The sequence below is a fragment of the Megalops cyprinoides genome, chromosome 6 (genome assembly GCF_013368585.1).
Source record: "Megalops cyprinoides isolate fMegCyp1 chromosome 6, fMegCyp1.pri, whole genome shotgun sequence".
Taxonomy (NCBI): domain Eukaryota; kingdom Metazoa; phylum Chordata; class Actinopteri; order Elopiformes; family Megalopidae; genus Megalops; species Megalops cyprinoides.
This window is the reverse complement of record NC_050588.1, coordinates 32,597,689-32,620,638: the sequence shown is the minus strand read 5'-3', so window position 1 is coordinate 32,620,638 and position 22,950 is coordinate 32,597,689. Positions and strand designations below refer to the sequence as shown.

Below are 22,950 nucleotides of genomic sequence, written 5' to 3'. Positions count from 1 at the left end.
TGAAGTATGTCCTCCGTGTGCCTCCAGTCTCTCTGTCTGAAAAGCTATAAGGAGTGAGCTTCCAGTAACACTGGGACAAATGGCAATACTAAACTCTTGCTTGAAAACTCCTCCATTTAGGAAACCTCCACTCAGAAAGGTAGGGTATTCTGTTTTATCCTAAACACACATTAGGTGCCAGCAATTCCAACCTGGCCACTTCCTGTGCACTTATGTCACCCTTAATTTTTAATTTAAACAGAATGGAAAAAAAAACCTGAAACTTTTTCATTGTGTTTACCCAACATCAGATCTGCTTCTGCAGAATTTATACTGTACTTGTCTCTGACTCTCTTATATTCTAATACAGACACTGCACTTTAAAACAAGAGGTAACTATGATAAAGTGGTGTAATACAGTGTATTTCCCAGTACTTTTATATTGCTCTCCTGCTACTGCAGAGGAATAAACATCCAGGTAAAACTGATTCCGCAGTGCAAAAAAATAATCTTGATGATGTACAGACGACTGAAAGATAACCAAACAATTGAAACAGACAGTCTGAGGCGCGGACTGTAAAATCAAACAGCCTTAAGCCTTTTTTGAAAGTGACTCAAAGTCTACAAAGCAAGCGGACCACTTGACACTTTCTACTTATCAAGGTATCTCCCCCTCATAAATGTCATCTTTTTTTCTCCCCATAAAACTTGTTAGATTCACACCAGGGGAGCGTGGGTTGTAAATGTTTTGTTAGAATAACGACGGCGTCTGCTTTGGTTCTGTGCGTTTCTTTTTTTTCCCTTCTTCTTCTCTTTCCTCCTTGAAAACGGCAGGACGCAGCCTTGTGTGAATACGGCTCGAGGCGGTATCGGCGCGGAGCATACAAAACGGCCCTCCTTCCTTCCCCGCTCCCTTTTCCAGACTCTGAACTTCAAGGTCACCGGTGGACACGCAAGACGTCGTGAGTGGCCCCCTCTTTTGAATCGCGCGCAAACTCTTCACATGTAAGTGCGGCTTATATGCGATCCTTCGCGTCGATGGGGAGATAAACAACAAACACCGACCGGAGATAAAAGTCTGCCCATGATGGGGTTGAGGGGAACAACGGGATCCTCCATGATAACAAGGAGATGTTCATTATGCAACAGGGCCACAGCCTCCTCATGAGGCAGAACCAGGAGCCGGGGTGTTCCGACGGAGTTTCGGCATGCGCAAGGGCCCGTCTCTTTGACAGGCTCAAAGAAACACATCTCAGAGGCAGCACGGGGCACTAAAAGGCTCCGCGTGCCGTCTTATCTCACCTTGTGTTGTTCGCCCTTCTTCACAAGGACATTGAGGTGGTGGAGTGTGGGGGAAAAACAAGTGCGCATTCCACATCACGCAGGAAGCGGAGGGAACGTAATTGTGAAAATGAATAGAACGAGAGTTAAGAAACTCCCTTACAACTAAATAAATGACATAAAAGCCTCAGGGCTGTCAATGCAGCATGTCTGCACAAAGAAGACAAGTGCAACCATACTTAAAGAGAGAGAAGGGGGGTGTCTCGGGAGGAAGATCTACGTGCTTAGTTTAATGGCACAAATCCCATCATAAACAATTCCATTCACCACGTAAGCGAGGAAAATAGCGAACTAAATGTTCTGTGTGAAGAGTTTTCCAACTGACAACAAAAGAGCCAATAAATTTTGCTTTCAGCTTGTAAAGCACTGCTAGATTGAGGCATTAAGTCAATGTGACTATTTTATCTTTTTCAGCTGTCAGAATAGACCAGGAGAAGCTTTGTGCTGCTCTTTTACTTATTCAATTAGATGAGGCCACCTGAAATTCTGAGTCTCATTCAGCAGGCACACTCTGGAGCACCGGTAACACTGGCTGAAGATATGCCAGGTAGCTCAGATGGCTTCGCAAGGAGAGAGGAGCTTTTGGCATGGTCGCATTCTCAGGGAGGTCCCTAGCACCAAGGAAGCAGCTGATAGCAACCTAAAATAAACAGCATTTGTACACTTGTCCATTTACCTATATACCTACACTATATGGACAAAAGTATTTGGACGCCTGACCACTACATTGTACCACTCTTCTTGGAAGGCTTTCCACAAAATGTTGGAGTGTTTCTGTGGGAATTTGTGCCCATTCATTCTGTAGAGCATTTATGAGGTCAGGCACTGATGTTGGACGAGAAGGCCTGGCTCGCAGTCTCCGTTCCAGTTCATCCCAAAGGTGCTCGACGGGGTTGAGGTCAGGGCTCACCCGTGGTAAATGGTAGACATATCTTTCCTTTAGATGTCGTGAACATGAGTCGTGTTAACAGTGGGGACAAAGTATTTCAGCACAAGTCTACAGGGGGTACAGCAGAGGATAAAGGCTGAAGAATGCAGCGGATCCCACCACAAGGTCTGTTAAAGTGCCGGCAGGGAGAGAAAAGAAGGAAGGCTCGCTTGCAGTGGAGCTCCCAGAGCAGGCAGAGTCACGCAGCACACAGCACAGTGCCACCGGCTCTCCTCCGCCCGGCACACTCCGGGGAGCGGGAGAGCTGTTTTAATAGCGCCTGAGAACGTGTAAACAAGGCTGATGCGTCTTACAGTGTGGCTCTCCATCCATTACTCTTTTCCCTCCTCCTCTGATTTCCCCTTGTAGCAGTTTAAGCAACTGGGACACGGGCATAGAGCTACAGAGAGGCAGGAGGGAGAGAGAGAGAGGAAGAAAGTGCTAAGGAGAGTGAGTATTTCACCCAATTCACCAGGAGATGCTGGTTATAAGAGGATGACACAAAACACTGGCTCTACATCTCCAGGTGTCTCTGTGCTCCACTGAATCATGGGAAAGTCTCCCCCGCTGAGAGTGTTTCCACCCTGGCTGTCAATCGGGGCACCCGCACACACACACTCCCTGAAATGGCCCTGTGATTTTACAATGGCTTCCCGAGCTGCAGATGAGTTTGAGCAAGTCTGTCTTTGTTCACCTCTGAAATCGTGCAAAGACAGTCACAGAGGCAGACACTTCATTACGCATATTAATTTTGGGGTTTCTGGTCCAGTAATTGAGGGTGGAAGCAAAAAGAGTGTATGTATGTATGCATTAATATTTTTCTCCTTCTTTTGCATAATTCTGGTGTGGCCTAGAAATGAGTTGATGTCTCGTATTTCTCAGTTTTTTATGATAGTCTATGGGTTATGGAATGTCCTGTCTTACTAGTCACACTGATGTTATCTGTCTGGCCAACTATTGAAACTTGGTCATTCAGCACTTCTATTATTGTGAATCCTTGTATGGCTTTTGCTTGTGTTGTACTCTGCCTCACTTGTAAATCGCTTTGGATTAAAGCATCTGCCAAATGCATAAATGTAAATGTAAAAGTATACTGTTTGGCCATTAAACTGGAGTTAGTGCAGTTGCTTAGCTGACTTGTTCAGCACTGCCATCTTTGCTCACAGCATTGCCCATGTATCTGACGTGGTTTACTTCCTCACCATCCTTGAAATCCACTATATTATTGTCTTTAGTCTAGTTATGATGCACAGTCTTATTCCCCAGCTAATCTTTCATTTCCCCTTTGAGGGCAACCTAGTGTATCCACTGCATGCTGTCATGGTGACGTGACAGTGATTGTAGGTCAAACTAGTTTGACCACCTGATCGCCATTGGTTGTGTGCAGTCTTTCCCTCCCTTCTCTCTCCCTCTCTCTCTTTCTCTTGAGTGTCCGCTGGACATCTATCTCTGCCTCATTGCCATTGCTACATCACCCATCGAGCTCGGCTTAAAGCATTCTCATTCACCTCAGCATGGCATTTGATATCAAGCCATCACCTCGCAAGGAAGAAGTAAGACTTATCATTCAGTTGTACAAAAGAATGTATTCCATTTTGAATGTATAAACATAGATTTTTCGTTTTAAAAAATCAGCCTCTTTATATGACATGTACCTTCCAAGGTCACTTTTTAATAAGTTGTATCAATCAAGTCTTTAACTGGAGTCTCTAACATTTGCTTAATCTCCATCGTTAAGACTCAAATAATAAAATCAATTAAAAATCTGAAGGATAGAGGCTAGAGGAAGCCTCTATTAATGGTGACCTATGCCCAATATATCAAGTTATGTGGAAAAAAGCAGACACTCTTATCCAGAGAGACTTCTGGCACGATAGAACGTAAGTGTATCCATTCAAGTTAAACGCGCAACAGTGTCAGACCAGGCTAACAACACTCCCAGACCAGTCTAATCCATTGTGAAGATGACCTAATGTGAGAATGTACCCCCCAGTCCTGTTGTTTTTCTGGACTTTGTGCCCCTCAGCAGTAATTTTGGATGCCAGCTGGTATTTGTATTGTTTCCTTGTCAAACCCAAAACTAGAATTACAATCATACTGTTGTGTAATATAGCAAAATCAAATCATGAATGCAAATGGACGAGCAAGATGAGCAAAAACGTCAATTTCTGGAAGGGGACAACTAACAGCCCTGCAGCTACACACGCAATTAGGGCCACACATTGACTGCATTAGCTGGAGATATGAATGTGTATTTCTTGAACCAGCAATCCTTTGGATTACACCACAACACAAAGTATCCTGCAACAAAGTTTGGAATTCACTTGGTTGCAACCCTATATATAAACAACCAGTGTTCCTCAAATTAAAGAACCCACAGAAATATTAGCCACTTAGCTAAACAACCAGACAACATCATTGTTCAACAGCTCATAAACTTGCTAGGTGACCACAGCTGTTGAACCAGCTAGCTGGCAAGAAATAGCTATAGCCTGTGTCTTGATGAGGAGATGTGAACAACTACTGTAGCAAAGAGCCAGCATAGATCTGTAGTCTGTGACAATTTTTAGCTGTCATGGCCCTCACCGATGATTTAGGTTTTTTTTTCCAAATTGCATTTCACTGGCAGGCGGCTAGACTAGTAGACCTGAATGCAAATGGACTTACTATGCAAGATCTGAGCTTTGCGGGTGTGGAGATGTGAGAGCGTAATGAACAGCGGCTATGAGAGTTAGGTCACACGTTTAGGGGAGTGTACATAATAAGAAATAAATGACAGGAGCACCAGACTGGAGCTACCCACAGTAATGGATTTTGCATATTCAGTCTTTTTTCCATTTCCTTTGCTCTGTTGGCATCCACCTGTCAGTCTGCCCAGGGTCTGCCAATCACTGGAATGCATGCAGGCCCCTCTAACTATAGTTACAGTCCAGTTTGTGCATCCTTGTGGTTGGTTGGCCAGCAGTGGTAGGGTAAATTAATTTCATGACTTCCTGTACGATGTCTATGAATTTTGCTGAAGATATTGTCTAATGTATGCTATGGCTGCACAGTACCCATTGTCCTTCTTGAAGTATAGATGTGTACTTACGCTATTTACCTTCCAGCTCCTTTATACAATCCAACCAAAGCCGCCTATTGCAGCATAATGGAAAACAATAGCTGGTTTGAGAGGCACAGATATATATATCATTATTCTGATGGAAGCAGACACAGTGAGATATACTCTGATATATCTGATGTTATTCTGCAGGAGAGGACACAGTGAGAAGGGATTTTTCACCTTGGTTCATGCAGTTACAGCAGTTGTGTGGAGCTGACAGTCACCACATCACAGTGAAGCTGTGCACGCATTACCGTCATCTTGCCAATAGCCGCGCGGATCGTTTCAACCTCAGGCTTGTCTGAAGTCCAATGCTGTTTTCAGGCTGCAAGCCACATTTCCTTTCTGTATCAGAGCCTTCTGGGGCAGGGTCAGTGTAATTATTGCTACTGCTATCGATCATCTCACTGGGCTTTTCCATGACAGTACAAGTCTTACACTCCTGAGAATTCTTCGGGGGCTGGCAGTTTAACAACAGCAGTGTTATGGTGTTGTTTCACATCTTTACAACTGTAAGGTAATTTTGCATTGCGTAAAATGAAACACTGTATTCTCAGAACTAACTTGTTTGATCTATTTATATATTCCTACCAATGGCAGCATTCACAGTTTTAGAGAACGTTCAACCAACACTCAGATAAACAGCACCGACAATTGTATAACTCTTCACAACACAAGGGCTTACATGAATCCGGTCAGAGGCTTAACAATCAGTTTGGCTCACCAAATATTACCCAGTCCTTGGGTAATCTGAAGCCCGATAATAATAGAGAGATCTTCAGATGAACCAAATCCTTTTATAGTGGTTATTTTTTTCGTAATCTGCTGACTGAAGGGAAAAGACAATGAGCGCATCCACTGTAAAGAAAACTCCTTGTCAGCAATGACCAAGCCCACTGGCCGCCATTATTGTTACACTGCATGAAATTCTCCTTCAGTTCCTGCTCCACCTTTGCTAGGAACGACATGTATTTTTCATTGACTTTTGAACATTGTGCTGAATGCATTAAGGCTGCCATCCAAACTATGAATGGTGTCTGGTTGTATTCAAAAAATGCAGTAAAAAAGTTTATCTTTCTCCTCTGATCCATTAAGCTTTTGAAAGTATCCAACAGCTGCCATGCCAATAAACAGTAAAAGAAAGTAAGCTACACATGCATACGACCGGTCATTGCATCCAGAACCAATGGAGGCATTAGAGGCCCACGTGACCCCCACCCCCCCACCCCCCTTCCTGTCAATCAGCCCTCGGCTCGGCCTGCCCCTCCCCTCTCCCTCCATACGCACAGAAATCAGAGACACAATCAATTCCACCGCACACAAGAGCACTCAAATCATCACCAAGAACAAAAAAAGTAGACAAGCTATTTAACCCCTTTACCCTCATCAGCCTCTAAAAACCATGCTCGGAGAGCGGTAATGCAATTCCGCGCTGACAACCTATAATTCAACAGCCGATTACTAATCCCAGGCATTTGTGGGCAGACAGGCTTCAAATATAGTTTCCGAGGAGTAAACACGTGTCACGTCAAAATGACAGACTTCAGACATATTTATTTGATTGGTTTTGATTTGTTTTCAGCCGGAGCAAGCTCAGAAAGGACGGGTAATGAACTGAAACGCTTACAAACTTGTTAAAGAAGACCAAGGCTGAAAACAACACATCACAAATCACAAAAGCAGAGCTAGCATCTCCGGCACTCGAAATCTGCCTCTCACTGATACAAATCAATATGGAGAATGGACAGTAACCCTTTTAAAGCTTTAACCCTGTTAAAGCTTTCAAGACTTGAAAAGTGTTTTGGGAACCACAAGGCAGCACATGCTCAGGAAATATGTACTTTTTAAAAAGAGTGTTAAGGACAGGGTGCCCCACTCCCATTCAGAAACACACAAATGTGACACTCCAACTCTACATCCACCAAGTAAAATCTAAAAACAGTGTGGGTCTTAAGATGCTTTTGTGACAAATAAAATAAATACATTTTCCCACATTAAGTTGAAAACCATGAGAAAGTGAATTAACCTGATAAGGCTCTTTCCTTACCTTGTCATTTCTTGATTTATCAAGTACTGTGGATGTGTTTGGGGTATCTAGTGTGTCAAAGCACTGCCTAGCATCAACCGTCTACCTCAAGACCTAATACCCAGAATGCAGGGTAGCAGCTGGTGTTGTGCACCCACCGCAACAGCATAGCTCTCAATGTGAAGTCTGCAGGAAGCCCAATTCAGGAGAGCGCGTTTCTCACACAATGAACCCACGAGAGAGAGGGAGAGAGAGAGAGAGACGGGCCAAACAAGGAGCGCGCATCGTAAACAGGTAACTACCTCTGGTAGATGGCTCCAGCCTATTAGCACCAGAGGTGAGGAGAGGGGCTTATTGTGTAACGAGAGGCGTCAACGGTCCTTCCTGCAAGAAAGTATTAGCATCTCCACCTGAGCCCCCCACGCCTCGTTTCCCCACCTCTACACGCACTGTGCCGCCTCGCTATTCATTACACACAACAGGCCCACAGGTATTATTCCATGGGGCACTGTATTAAACCCCATCAACAATCAGAGCAGAGGTCCCCCCCCAGCCTGATGATGGAAGACAGAGCGCCCCAGTTTCCCCTGATTAGACAATCATATCATGATGATATAAATAAGGAGGCAGATGGTGGATTGCTGTTGTTTATTTATTTATGAGAATATTTCCTTTTTTCACATTTTTTATTTGAGTGGCCTGCTTGTTGTGCTAGAAATGAGACTTTGATGTTTCTTGCATGTTTTTTTTTTTTCTTCATTTGTTTGTTGTTGCTTTTTTTGGTCAGGAAATTATGTGTTCTGATGTTTTTAAAAATAGATTTAAAAAAATCGACCCTACGATAGCGGTAAATACCCTAAACGCACAAGATGGTGGTGGGGCAGCGAGCCCTTGAAGATCTGCAGAAGTGAATCCAGCGCGGTGAGATGCTTTTTCAATAACCCGGAGAACTGGCACTTCGGAGCTGCCGAGGCAGCAGCACAGGCCATCTGGAGATGGAAGTGACAGCGAGCTTGACTGCCACTTGTCTCTGACAGGATCACTGCCATGCTGTCATGTCTCTACACATCTTAGCAGGCGATGAGCGCCGAGCACCAGAGATCAGGAGAGGTTGGGGGGGGGGGGGGGGGGGGGCGTGGGGCGGGGGTGAAAAAAAAAAGTGAAGTGTCGAGACTTACCTGTGGGAACAGCGGCGTCCATGGTCGGCCTCTCCCAAGTGTTGACTTGTTCCCAGGCAAAGCCGGTTGTCCCCAGAGCCACGCTGTACCCACAGCTGCTGTAGTGCTCTTCAAAAGAGCAGCTGCCTGCGGGACACGAGAGAAGGGTTGCATATGTCAACATGATTAAGCCACATATTCACATCATTATTTTATCACTGCTAAATAATGATTTTCCACCGCATTAAGCTTTATGTTTGCCAGGAGCCATAGATTAAAAAACCAAGAAGAACCTCTAATTAAATGTAGTCTTTGTGGTGCGGATTTTAATTGCAATGAAGGACTCAAAAGAAACAAAATTATTCTGTTTTAAAGCTCTCGCCTCAAATATGCGCCTTGCCTTTTTCTTTGTTACTTCTACTTTCTTGCTTTGCACAGTTCAGGGTGTTTTTAAACATCAATCAAAGCATGGCTTTTAAGAAGAAGATTGAAGCTACAGTTCCACTCATAAAGCACACAGCATAATTTACATGTTCAAGGTTAGGCATGTTCAATTTGCCAAAACAGAGAACACAATCTCCCGCACTAACTGCACATGGCAGTGTTTTCTAATGATGAGGTATTCGCCTTCAGGTTAATTAAATTTGTAAAACCGCATAAGCAAAGGACAAAATACTTACGCCATCTTATTATGTGTCTCTGCCTATCAAATGCAATGAAAAATTCAAACATAGAAAATGTGTTCTTTTTCTTTCCATTTAAAAGAAAAAACCCTTTCATCTGTGTGGCCTTGCTATGGACTCTACCATAAAAAGGGAATGTCAAGGGTTTCCTTCACTCAGATCAGACTTTCATTTAAATGACAATCCATTTTGTAATCCCCCATCCCTACCTCCTACTTCCACCATCAACACAGCCTGCCCACCCCCCCCCCCCCCCAACATTCTTGAGGCGTTTCATCACCTTGGGCCGGATCAGCCGATATCTTTTCGATCAGAGACTTAATCTAGCAAGGAGGCAGCTTATTAAAATGACCTCGCATTCACAAAACCCAAGTGGTCGTCAGTCATAATTAAGTCTTCTTTAATTTATCTCCACCTTACATTCTAATTACCTTGGGACCAAAAAAAAAAAAAAAGAGTGACTCGTTGATGTATACACCACAGGGGAAGTTTTCATACTCAATATCAAAAGTGTCAAACTATTAGCACAGAGCACGCCTCTGTTCTGATTTTCTGCACAGGAGGAAAGAAAAAAAAGAAAAACAAGCAAAAGCCCTTCATCTTCTCTAATTAATGTTGCCTACCAATTTGATCCATTATTGATAAGTCGCCGGCAGCAGAAAAGCAACAGTTTCTATCAGCCACAACAGCTGAAACCTGCACTCACGTCTGCTCCTCTGAGAGCAGCCCAAAAGAGTTTCATCACTAATAATACAAGACACTGAGATATAAGGGAAGGGGCTTTTTAACAGATGCATTTCTTTGGGCGTGCTGTCGAGACACTGTTTATCAGCCCAAATTTCCATGTTGTGCTCTCATCAATTACTCTTAATGAACTGAAAATAACGCATATGTGGGGGAGAGGGCTGTACACTTCTTCCATCTGCTCTATGAAAATCAAACTGCTGCAGCTTCTTTAATTCCCGTCTAACGGTTTCAAAATCGAGCGGACTGCTGCGACTTCCATCTTTATTGAGGGTACAGCAGCAGTGTGCAGCTCTGCATTTGAAATAATAACTCTCTCCTACAGATGATTCATATTTCCACTAAAATAATAACCAAACAAGCACTAAATACGCATTCAGCATAGAGACAAAAGTGCAGTACTTCACTGTCATTTTCAAACGGAGAAATGCTATCAGTCTTTGTATTTAGTTGGCAGTATACCCATGTACACTGTAACCTGCTTAATATCTCCTTCACCAGGAAGTACATGTAATTAGAAATATTAACTGGGTTCACATATTATTCAATGGTGTTGAAATGTGGAACAACAAGAGGCAGTACTTCTACAATAGCTGTTAATACATTTTGTGGATAAATAAAGAAAATGAAACACAAGGCACTGTGTACATGCACTATTTATATTGTACTAGATTCACAGTCTTACATGACAATTTATTACTTGAGTCCAGTGTTTTCAGTAATCACACTATATGCTTTACTGCTATGATTGATTATTAACATACCGCATGTTACATAAAGATGGGTGAGTATATCAAGCTACTGTAGAGTTTTCCTCAAAATTACTCTGTACATTATTGTAAAAAGGCATATATTGTTGCATTGTTACATTTTTGAATGCCGTCAGTTGAGTGCACGTTAACACTTTTTGGATGCTTATAACAAGCTAACTAAACAGAGCTAGTTTAACTGATAATATCCCTGGGTTACTTCGTAACACCTTTCTGCCGATGTTTATTGACTATTGATTAAATACATTACTGTAAAACTACTTATTTGAAATGCAAAAAAAAAAAAACTTCAGACGGATACTCTGAGAGGCAGAGTGAACGGGTTTCCTGGTAAATCAGTTTAACACTGAAATCAATGGTGAGAGGTGAGTGGTTATGAAAAAAGTGACACTAAGAGGGTTGGGATATTAAGCAAGATGATGATATTAACCAGGGTCATCTGCATTTCCATTATAATGCTGTGTAAGTTCAAGTGAATACAGTGTAATAGCTATACAACTACAATATTTGTAATCATCACTATTGCATAAAAGGTTACATCTGATTTTGGGGTGGACTGTGGTTTGAATCAAGGACAGATATAATGTGAGAGTACAGACTAAGGTATGTGTTACCAAGGGTATTCAGAAAAATTCCGAAATTTCAGTAGCAACAAACTACAAGTATGAAACCTGGTCGTATACCGTAGCCACAATTAGTTATGTAGCTATTCTGGTGTGATCAGGTTGTTAAATTGCATGATTAACGTGGTGGATTCCTCTTGCAGATTATTTCTAAATTTTTCAACTATGCAATTCAAAACATGTTTCAACACATTGCATGACACACGATATTCAAAAGACCTTGATCTGAATTAGGGAAGACATTTCCTCTTATAAACAATCTTTCTATAATTCTGAACTTGTGTTTTGGCTGTGTCATCGAATGGAGAAGGAGAAACGAGCTGGCTTACAGGACATTGTTCAAAACGCTCAGTCGTGCATGTAAGCACTTGATACACATCATAAAGTATCACATTTTCATTTTGGACCAGAGGTGTCCTACAAGGACATCCTTTCAAACAATGGGGGTGTTTTCTTTTGCGAGTCTTGCGGGGGCTAGCATATTTGCATAGCATATTTTGCAGTACTGTCCATATGCAGAGGGGAGTCAATTCAGAAATTCAGAAAACAGGGAGATGAAAGCCCCCCCACCAATCACTGGCCCCTTTGAGAAGCAGGTCTATCAGGCCCTGTCTGTGCTGCCGTGGAATCTTCAGGAAAGCTAATTCAACATGGCAACTGACTCCCACAAAAGTCTAAGACGATATCAATGGAAGCTAAATGGTTAAAGCAGCTGCCACTGCTTCACTTAGGATCTTAGTTTAGTTGCATTAAATTTACTGTCATCTTTTAAAATTTAATTAATGCCAATCCAACCATATGTCTTTCCTTTTTTTCCCCCTGACAGCGTTTGCTTGCAAGCAGGGAAATATGAGACTTGGAACTAAATATATTATATCCACTCCGGTAGGCACAAATAATATGAATAATGGCAGAAAGTACTTTCATTAATGTATTAACTGATGGAAATATCTCATAATTACCTTTGTATTGTATGTTTGCAAAAACATTTTATTCAACGTCTATATGAAATGTTATGTGTATGTGTATACATATATAAATTTACACAAAACATGTATATACGTATATGCATTATATATATATTACATATATATAATCTCACTCTGTTCATACACACTAATACAGATCATAGACACAGGCTTAATTGTGAAATATATGATCAAATAGAAACCTTTTCTAACCATTTTTTCCTGTTCGAGTCAAAACAACAAACAATGAGCTGATTGCCTCTTTGGCAGAATTGTTGTCCTGCTGTGCAATACCAGAGAGCATCAGGAAACAGCCGCACACAGGTCTGAAGTCAATGCATCCAATCTGTTTGGACAGGACTGAAAACACAGAGGGAGCAAGGCGATTTATTGTGTGAGAGACACACACACATCGCACTTCAAATGAAATCCAACTCGGTCAGTCACTTTGAATTAAGCCCGAGAAGCCCCAGACAGCAGACAATGGCACCAGCACCTCTAATACTGCACACAACTCATTCAATTTAGCAGCTCCCTCAGCCTCTACTAATTCTTCCTTTTCCACTTCAATTACACCCTTTAACCTCACCAATGGAATTCACAAAAACTATTTCCTTTAGCCTATCTATCACCATGAGGACCCACGCAGAGTACTTTTCTTTGGGTATCCGAAAGGCAGCAGGCAGAAACATCCAATTCTGTCTCCACGACGACAGCGGGAGGCACAGCAGCCTTGTCACTCTGTCTCCCCCCACTGTGAGCCCACTGGCCCTCACAGACCAAGCTCACGGAACACTGAGGAAGCTCAGAGCACAGAGAGGATCATGGGATGGAATCAAGTCTAAAGACTCCGTATTTCACGCTTTCACAGAGTGGCTACCCAGTTAGACAGGCCGAAAAACTCAGTCAGGTGTTTATGAATGTTTATATGGTGCTTTTACGGTTTAGTTGTTTTGCAGGGCCTTTCACAGAGGCTGGAAAAGCAAACATCAGAGACCTGCATTGCAAAGTATGCCTGTCATAACCCTTGCAGATAAAGGAAGATCAAACTTTTACAAATGTGAAATCATTACCATGAACATGAAAAGTCATTTCACAGCTTATGGTATTTATATTAGCCTTAATATTAGATTATTCACTATTATTGTTTGGATTGCCTTGTTAAGAAGTCTGTGACTTTTATCCATGTGGTTGCAAGGTTAGCAGTGGCATTGACTAGTGCTAGTGGTAGTACTAGCACTACACAATAGTTATTAACAGCAGTCTTCCATGGGCATACAGTGCATACTCTAGAAACACTATAGACGCATTGTACAAACAAGCGCATGATGCTGATCAACAGCATATACACATACATACTCACACAGACCCCGTGACACACATCCACACAAGCAAAAACAGGGCTATGTTAGTGTAATTACCTGCTATAAACTGTGCATCCTCTTCCCTGACCTTCATAATTGAATAGTTGGCGCAAAGAATTTGTTTACGTCTGTCCCCTGTCTGGGCCTGTTGCAGATAATTAGCATATGAATCCCGCTTCTACATAGCTGGCATAAAATGAAGTCTTCAAACGCCGTGAATGATTGATTTTTTCTGCTGTGTGACAAAAGGTGCTGCTTCTCAACAGGGCACTCATCCCTGATGCCTAGGATTTGAAGATATGGACATTTGGAAAATATCTGCACACATCTGTTTACAGTGTGTATTTACAGTGTATACTAGACAGACAGACAGACAGGCAGACAGGCACAGTGATATATTGGAATTTAATCTAATTCAAGGAGTGAAGTACATAAATTCCTCTGCCACTTATTTAGGCAGCACAAAAGACAGGTTATCTCTGTGTGGAATAAATCACATTACGAGACATTTTCTTTGGAAAAATAGCGCTCATCCAGGTGAAAAAAAAGATCTATCAGTTTCCACACTCCATTTGGTCTATGTTATGTAGTTTTCCGGGAGTTTGTAGCATGGAGTGTCCTTGGAACTTAATTATCCGACTTCCACACGGACCCAGAGGTGTTTAAAAGCAGAGACAGCAGGTTTTGGAGAATGCAGGAGGCAGGCAGCGCTTTCCTGCAAGGTTGCCCAGAGCACGTCACCATCGGAGGCCAGGAATGTGGAAATGCTGTCTCCCTCCATCTATTACAGGCGGCCTGCTCTTGTTCAGCCTGGTTAGAGATGACAAATGTTTCTACACAGCACTTCGGATCATAAAAATTTACCAATAAAAATGATTAGCTGCTACAAAATGCGTGTCATGCGATTTTTTTTTCCAGCCCTTAAAAAATTGATTACAGCAGAAAAACAGTCTTACAGGCGATAAAACACAGTGTAGTATGCAACTACAGACGTCTGTTTCTTGAGCTTTTGAGTGGTTATAAATAAAGTCTGTTCTCCACTCTTCTCTACAGAGGCCAGAGAGACAGACACACACACACACACACACACACACACACACACACGTGCATCTCCGCACGCACACTTATGCACATGCACGCGTATACACACACATACACACACACACACACAGGCACAGAATGTCAGACAATGCATAGTTGTCAATATTGTGGTTTCAGAAAACCGATTTTGGATGAAATGAAAGACCAATGGATTTAATGTTCTTTTGCATTTATTTGATCATATTTTGTCAGTGACTTTTTTCCAGCTAATGTAATTTGCACATTATTTGAACATGGCAAAGAGGAATATGTGTGGTTATTTTATGTGGCCTTGTGTTGTGTGCATGATTACATAATTACCTCTGCAATTTTACTGTGTCTAACCAAGCAAACTACAAAATATTTATGTGTTATCAGTAGAGTACATAGCATTTTGTGGATTTTCAGGATCCCTGCACTTTAATCTAGTATAAGCCATCAACCACAAACAAAAGTGATTACAATCAATCAGCCTATGAAAATGATGGCTTAAAAGTTGGTTCTTAGCTGAACCTGCTTAATCACCTGAGGAGTCTATCTGTCACATTTCCAAGCATGGGTGTTAATCCTCTCGCCCTTTCCGTGGTACTCACTCGCCCTTAGAATTAGCTGCTTGCGCCTATCAGACCTGCGCCATCAATCTCTGTCTGAGCGTATCTGCTCGGGTTGCTTTAAAATAAAGCTCTCCTTTGGTCCTGCACTCTCTGCTTGAAGAATACACACACTGGCATCAAAGAGACGTTAAACATCCATTTAAGGAATGAAAAACCCAGGGGATATTGCCCAAGGCTCATTGCAAATCACACAGACAGATGAAGACAGTGAAGATTTCCTTCCAGTGATAAAAACTCCTTCTCCAAATACACACACACAAAAGCTAATGCGTGCACACACACCCACCCACACACACACACACACACACACACACACACACACACACACATATGTGTGTGCAAACAGACACTTGGGCATGCACACACATATACAAACATATTCACACAGTGCTTTCCCTTGGTCTCATAGGTGGTCGGCACTGCCTGGACTGTTGTGCAAATGCTCTGTATACGTCTGCAAAGTTTCAGTGCTTTATGGCTTGTTTGTATGCACTGCAGTGTGCCGGGACCTTGCCAGGACTCCGTACGAGACGTGACTCATATGAGAGCGGTCCACAGCATTGTTAATATCATTTATATTATTATAACATGGTGATTAGTATCATATTAACCTGTGACCAAATGTGACCCACTATGGATGCAGTCCAAATAATAGACTACCCACAGCAGTCCCCTCACATACTATATCGGTGAATTATTCATCTAATTGATTGCCAAGGAGACGAAACTCAATTATTAAGGAGCCGGCTGTAAAGTTTGACATCGAGATAACAGTAAAATAAAATTCTGTGACCAAAAAAAAAGAACTCCTTCCGTATCTGGACTTATAGCTTCTTTACTCACCCACTGCTTCTGTAGCGGAGTTTGTGGATATGTCCCTCCTATCCCGTATCACCAAGCTATCTGGATCCACTCCACAATTTTTACCCCTCATGCAGCTTTTACCATGATCCAAGTGTTGTAATTCTATAGAGGGAGAAGAGATAAAGTTTCCCCATAAATTTGTTACCAATTTCATATACCCTATAGAAATAGGACTGTACAAGAACAATCCATTTTTATGAGATGGTTAACTGACAATTTCTCTTTGGAAGGCAGTTAGGAAATTGAAATATTTTTAGCACTGTACACATATAGAATTTCCCGGAATTAAAGCAGAACTCTGGCAAAAAATTAAAATTAGACGTCTTTCATGAAATGTATCAAGTGCTTGCATGCATGACTGTGCACTAAAACGAACCTAAAATGAAACTAGAGGTGATGCTGACAAACCAGTTCAGTGCAGTTCAATGACTTGCTGTCAGAGCAAACCTTGTTTTTTTCACTTAGTTTCTAAACAATGAAATCCTCACCATGCACAAACCACACTGATAGACACAAGATTGTTTTTTTCATGATTCTTTAAATGATCAGTGATCACGGAGACCTACCCATCAAAAAAGAGTCTTTTGACAGGCCTTTGTATCTGTCTCCTCACTGTAATGAAAAGCTATGGGTGGTAGTATAGCTGTCTAACACTATATCATCAACTAGAGGAGGGTCAGGATCTAGGCTTACAGCGTGCAATTCAGAATGCTTAATAGTGCATGTAAGTACTTGACACATATCATAAAACATATCAAATATTTCTCCTTCAGCAAGCACCATGCCTGTGGGTTATTGGCTTACATGAGTGTTGTAACCAGGATGGACACCGCCCCCTTGTCCTTGTATGTCACCATATTTAAGATCAGATTTCCAAGGTATGGACTCTGTGTTAGCTTTGATATTTTAACTATATATGTAAGTCAACTTATTGACAAAAAACTGGGACCATATGAGAAATATCCTTCCAAATCATATCCCAAGTCATGGTGCTCCATATTGTCCTGTCCTGTCTAATCTAGAGTAATGTACAGTACATTCAGGTAATGTATGTTGTGGAAGGATTCTAAACTTTCCACAAAGTCAAAGGCTTCCTAACCAACTGCAAATTGTCTTTTTACAGCTGTCTTCAGTGGTAGCATTGCTTCAGTCAGAGCAACGGCTGTAGGGAATACACCGATCCAAACATAATTTTATCATTTACAGACAATATTTTAATTTGTAATTTGTCACAGGAGATGCTTTTTGGATTCGCTCCAAATGCCGAAGCCATTATTGGAATGAAAATGCAGAGAGGGGCTTTACAGATATCTATTTAATGTTCTAACATTCAGCATTTTTGATGGCAATAATAACAGGAGATAGCTCTAACACAAAGAAGCCATCATGACGGCTTTACTTTTCAACACTCAGTATTTCTTCAAAAAGGGGCAATTTCAGAAACTAGTAACATACCACAACTGTCTAACAAGCACATGTAATGTACCTCAGATGAATGAAGTCACGTAGATAACAGCTATCTAGATTTTTTTCCCACATATGCACAGGGTGATGTTTGGCATATTTTTGTTTCCCATTAACTGAAGCTAACTGATGCAAAAACGGCCTCTCAGACACGGGTTTTGGTGGCACAATATCCTGCACTGACACATGCTTTCTAGTTATGATTCAACGCTCCATCACTCCAATCAGGGTGACACATTCCTGGGCAGTTTGGGTGAGTGAATTAGCGGGACAGGAGGTGGAAGTTCCAGTGAGTGCGTCTCTGGCCAATCAGCGTGGCCCACTGCCTGGACACTTGGCCCCCGCGCGATGCCACAGTTCCTGCTTCAGCGACCCAAGCCCCATTGACACTGACACTGAGTGGATCAATACAGAGTGCGGCCGGGGGAGGCCCAGATTCCTCAGCCTGAATGGTCTCATACATCATCCTTCATACCTCACTGATTGGACTCATGCATCAATCCAAAGAGCATGTGACATGGAGCGGCTCTGGGCTGGGCTGGTCAAGCCTTCACACTCAGACCACCATGGCTGCTCTCCCCTGACACATTTCATCATGACACTATTTATTGGATCCACAGACACCTTTATCCAGGGTGATTTACAAAGCCTAGAGATTTGCATATTTATTCATTAGGCTGGATATTTACTGAAGCAACTAAGGGTAAGTACTTCGTTGAAACACTTTTTTGAAAGTTGTAAACACCATTCTTCGCATACACACACACACACTTGAACGCACAAACACACAAATGTGCATGCACACATGCACATACACGTGCGCACACAGACACACACACACACACATTCACACATGCGCGTGCACACACACACACACACACACACACCCAGGCACTCTGCATTCCAGGCTCTCCTCTCCCACTTTAACCCTACCGCTCCCTGTAAGGGGTCTCATCTCCATTAAGGCAGGAAGCTGGAGCTGACGGCAATAAGGCATTCAAATATAAATGAAGGGAAAAGTCTTTAAAAAAAAATCTGACAGTACATTTCAGGGATTTAGCTTGGCTTTTTCTGAGCAAGTGATAATAGCCACTCGCCGATTTAAACAGAGCCAGCTCTCTGGTCACAGCTCGTCTTTGAAATGGGATTTCAGGGCTGTCTGAGTAGACTTGCTGCTGCAGGATTTCGGCTCGTCGGCACGCTGCAGACAGCTCTGGCACTTTCAAGCCCCCCCAAACCCCCCCACCCCAAAACTGGGCTGAAAAGTTGAGCTCTCATTCGTATTCATCCAGATCGGCCTTCTCCTTTCTGTAGCGCACAGAAGGGACCCGCAGACGAGGGGACCTTGACATAGGCAGCACAACAGCTGCAGCGTGCCCGGTCTAATGGACGTTTCTTTCTGGCCTGCCTGTAACACGGTAAACTCAATACCAGCTTCCCCACAACAGAGTTAGGTTCACAAAGTTAGGTCGTCCCCATGGACACCACCAGCAGGGAGCGCTGCAGGCCCGGCGCTATGGGGCCGCACCCCCACACGGCCCTCAGCGCACCCTCAGTTGTCTCCTTATACCCTGATGTCTCCAATCCCCCCCCCCCACCCCCCTTTGGATTGCAATTGCACCCCTCTGTATTTTCTCCTGGCGCTGGGCCTGGGATTCTGTCACATGACTCTGTCACACACTGTGTGTAAGGAAAACAGAAGAGTCCTGTATAGTATTACTATTAGTATTACTGTTACTATCAGCAGTATTAGCATTAGCGACAGCATTTGCATTAGCATTAGAACTAATTTACTCTTTCTAAATTTTGACAATACTCAGCGAAAAAAAAAAAGATTAATTCAAGAATCAATAATTCATGAAGATGTCACAGCTTCATCTGCACTCTCATCTGTTTGTTTACTCCCGCCATCTTCTCCTTGTTTTTTAGTATTCTGTAGCAGTTTCCATCATTACCCTCCAACACTGCAAATCCCTCGCAACGCAATTAAAACGGCCAATGTGGCTGTACTATGGCATTAATTAAGCCCTTAAGATGTGAGGCTCATATTTGGGCAATAAATAATGAAATAAAAAGGCATTTGAGTGCAAGAGCTCCATCTCTCCAGTGTTCTCTCTCTCCACGAGCTCTTGTCAGCGGCTGCCCCTTGGCTCCCAACCTCGGTGTTTTCAGGGGTTTCGAGAGGAAAAGTCTTCACTCTCTCTGCTCCTCTCCTCTCAGGCCCTCATTAGAGCAGACTGCAGGTACGCACTCGCCTCTCTGCCATGGGATTACCCCTGGCCTCTGTCTCTCCCTCTCTCTCTTTCTCTCTCTCTGTCTCTTTCTCTCTCTCTCTCTCTGTTTCTCTTTCTGTGTGTATGTATAACATTATATTACATTATAGACAGATAGACAGATAGATAGACAGATGGGTAGGTAGGTAAATGTACATGTACACATATATGAGAAAGAGAGAGTACCTACACACAAAAGCACACATACATACATACATAAATATGGAGGTAGAAGAACGCAGAAGGGCATGTTCTGAGCCCAAGTGCATTCACCACGTTGCCTGTCTGACATGCCTCTCCACAACAGAAAAAGAAATCAGTCCAGCCCTTTGACTGGTAATTTGGCTCATTCTTTTTCTGCTTTGCTTTGCTTTTTTTAACTCGCACACGGTCACATTCAAATTCACGTGTTACAGATCACCAGTAAAGCATGCAGACTTCTTGTACAGGTAGAGTTGCCCCTCATACATACAGATGGGACACTCAATAATTAATGCATTTAAATTGGCCTATGCCTGCTTCCGAGTCTAAAAGAGCAGCACACACTCACTCTCACACACACACACCCAGAGTGGTGTTCAATGTCACCCTCTGTTGCTGACTTCATGGGAGAGCAAGCACTGCAGGAAATCCATCAAGGTGGGTGCAAAACCCAGCATACATCACGGAAACGTGCAAACTACACATATATCCCACCCGGACAAGCCTCAAATAACCTCTGGCCCTGCTCCAAATTTGAAATCACCATTACATACACTCATCTCTCAACCTTTAATTGACTGCGTATCAGATACAGCCCGATAAGTTGGATTTTGTGTGTGTGTGTGTGTGTGTGTGTGTGTGTGTGTTGCAGTACTGCATGTGACCTTCAGCTAGAGCTGTGCATACTAACAGTTAATTACAACAGAGCTACCCGGGCTGCCCGGCCAGCATTCTGACAGATGTGTCATGTGATAGTGAGCTGAGTGTAGATGAGGCCACGCTGTCATACGGGCCCGGAACCAGCGATGAATATTTAGCAGGGTACGTATGGTCCTCCCTGCTGCCTCGCTGTACGCCCAGGAACCGGCCGAAACGGCGCTGCTCTTTACTGGCTGCGATAACAGAAATGACATCCACTGTCGCTCTGCCTCGGCAAGAACCTCGGGTCTCCCGTCACCGCTCTATCTATTCAATTCCACCTTCCCTCCACAGGGTAAAAAAAAAAAAACTGAAACAGTCTGAAACTGAGTCACAGGGAGATGCGGATACTCTGATTCTCCTCTCAGACCCCTGTGCATTATTTATGTAGAGAGAGAGACAGAAAGAACAAGAGAAAGAGAGAGGCAGAGACAGAGAGAGAGACAGGTCGTGAGAGAGAGAGGATGGGGGAACTCTTTTTCAGGCCAGAGCAGTCATCGATGAGAGCAGATTCAGGTGACACAAACACAGTCCCCACTCCAGATAACAAAACCCAGTCACCACATCTGATGCACACCAGAAGGCCTCAGCACAATATCTCTGCAGCCTCCTGAGCATTGAGAGGGGGGACTTGATATTCTTCCCGTGAATGTGGCGGCCTTCATTCACCCAGTCCGGCAACAGCTTGCAGACAGAGAAATGAGTTCCTCAGAACAATTTCCTCCTCCTTTTTCTCACATCGTTTCATCTGCACAGAACAAGCATGCTAAAAGGAACTAGACCGGTAAGTTCAGACGCGTGGATACCAAGGTGGCATAACAATATAAACATTTTGTCTTCATCTGTCAGCAGTCACAGTTCCAAATCGCATAATACATATTCCATCACAATCCACAAGAGGGTTCCATTTTCACTAGCGCATGTGATGGGAAATTATGCAAAATAGTACTAATGGTGCATATATTTTACAACAAATAGAAAGAATTCTAAATACGCATGACTATCCACACCATTTTAAGCCTGTGTGGCAAGAGCAGAATTACTGGGTCCCTCTGCATAAAGAGGTGGGAAAATAACCCAAATCTAATGTTATGAAACAATCTCCTTATGTTTCATGGTTGTAGACTGCATTTGCAACAGTTGTGTCAATTGTTCAGACAATTTAAAGTGCTGTTATTTTATAAGTCAATCAGAATATTCCCACACAAGAGAAAACCCTTTTTAAGTGTAAGGAAATTAGCAGAAAGCACGCCTCTCAGTCATGGGTGTCTGTTTTGTTTCTTGTTCCCTCATTGTGAGGGGGAAGGTACTCTTTTTGGGTAAGATCAGACTGCATGTGGCCCTGATTCAGGCAGTCTAACCTCACCTGTAGAAATGCTTAAACAGAGCAAACCACTTAATCCGTTCATTTTCTTCTCATCAAAAGGAGCTTAACTATCTGTTCTCATAGCTAAGGCATCCGCTCTAATTGACTTTGGAGAATTTAACTCGGAACGCGGTTCCCACTTTTTTGTTCGAGAATTGCGGAGTCTCCCTGGAACCGCCTAATTATTGCTTTCTGTCTCACTGTGAAGCCGGGGACAGCTCAGCTCTAACCTTACACAGAGGGAAAAACAATGCATGGATTTACAATCCAACCTTTTCTTTTTTTTTGTGCATTTTCCATTTCTCTCTGCTGTCACTTTGCACTTGGGTAACGGCCAGAGTGCCTCAACATGGATCCCAGCAAGGTTTGGGGGCAGAATGCAAACTAATAACAAATGATCCTGTAATTGAACACGGTGAGCTGGAGGGGGGGGGGGGGTTGCCTGATGCAAACAGACAGCACGGCCTGCATTAATTATGGAACAGAGGAGAGTTTGTCAGATGTACACCTGGGGTCATCCCCTGTTGACAACATTGAAAAAGGAGGTCAGCGGTTACCGCGTGTCCACCGGGGAGGAAGGGCGTCGCTGGGGGGCCGGAATGCCCCCCACCACAACGAGAACCAGACCTGTTGGCTTATAGTTTCAGACAGGTGCATTTCTCCTCTGAAAAACACTGCTTTGTTGAACGCATTCCCCTCCGTT

The 22,950-nt window shown here is 43.0% G+C and overlaps 1 protein-coding gene across 1 annotated transcript in view; it reads right to left on the bottom strand.

Moving 5' to 3' along the window:
• Window positions 1–22,950, bottom strand: part of ptprt (protein tyrosine phosphatase receptor type T) — a 225,580-nt gene that overhangs the window by 170,532 nt on the left and 32,098 nt on the right. The window contains exons 2-3 of the mRNA XM_036530574.1: window positions 16,224–16,346; window positions 8,556–8,681 (exon numbers count right to left, since the gene is read on the bottom strand). Of these exons, the coding sequence (XP_036386467.1) occupies window positions 8,556–8,681; window positions 16,224–16,346 (249 nt within the window). The remainder of the gene's footprint in view (window positions 1–8,555; window positions 8,682–16,223; window positions 16,347–22,950) is intronic.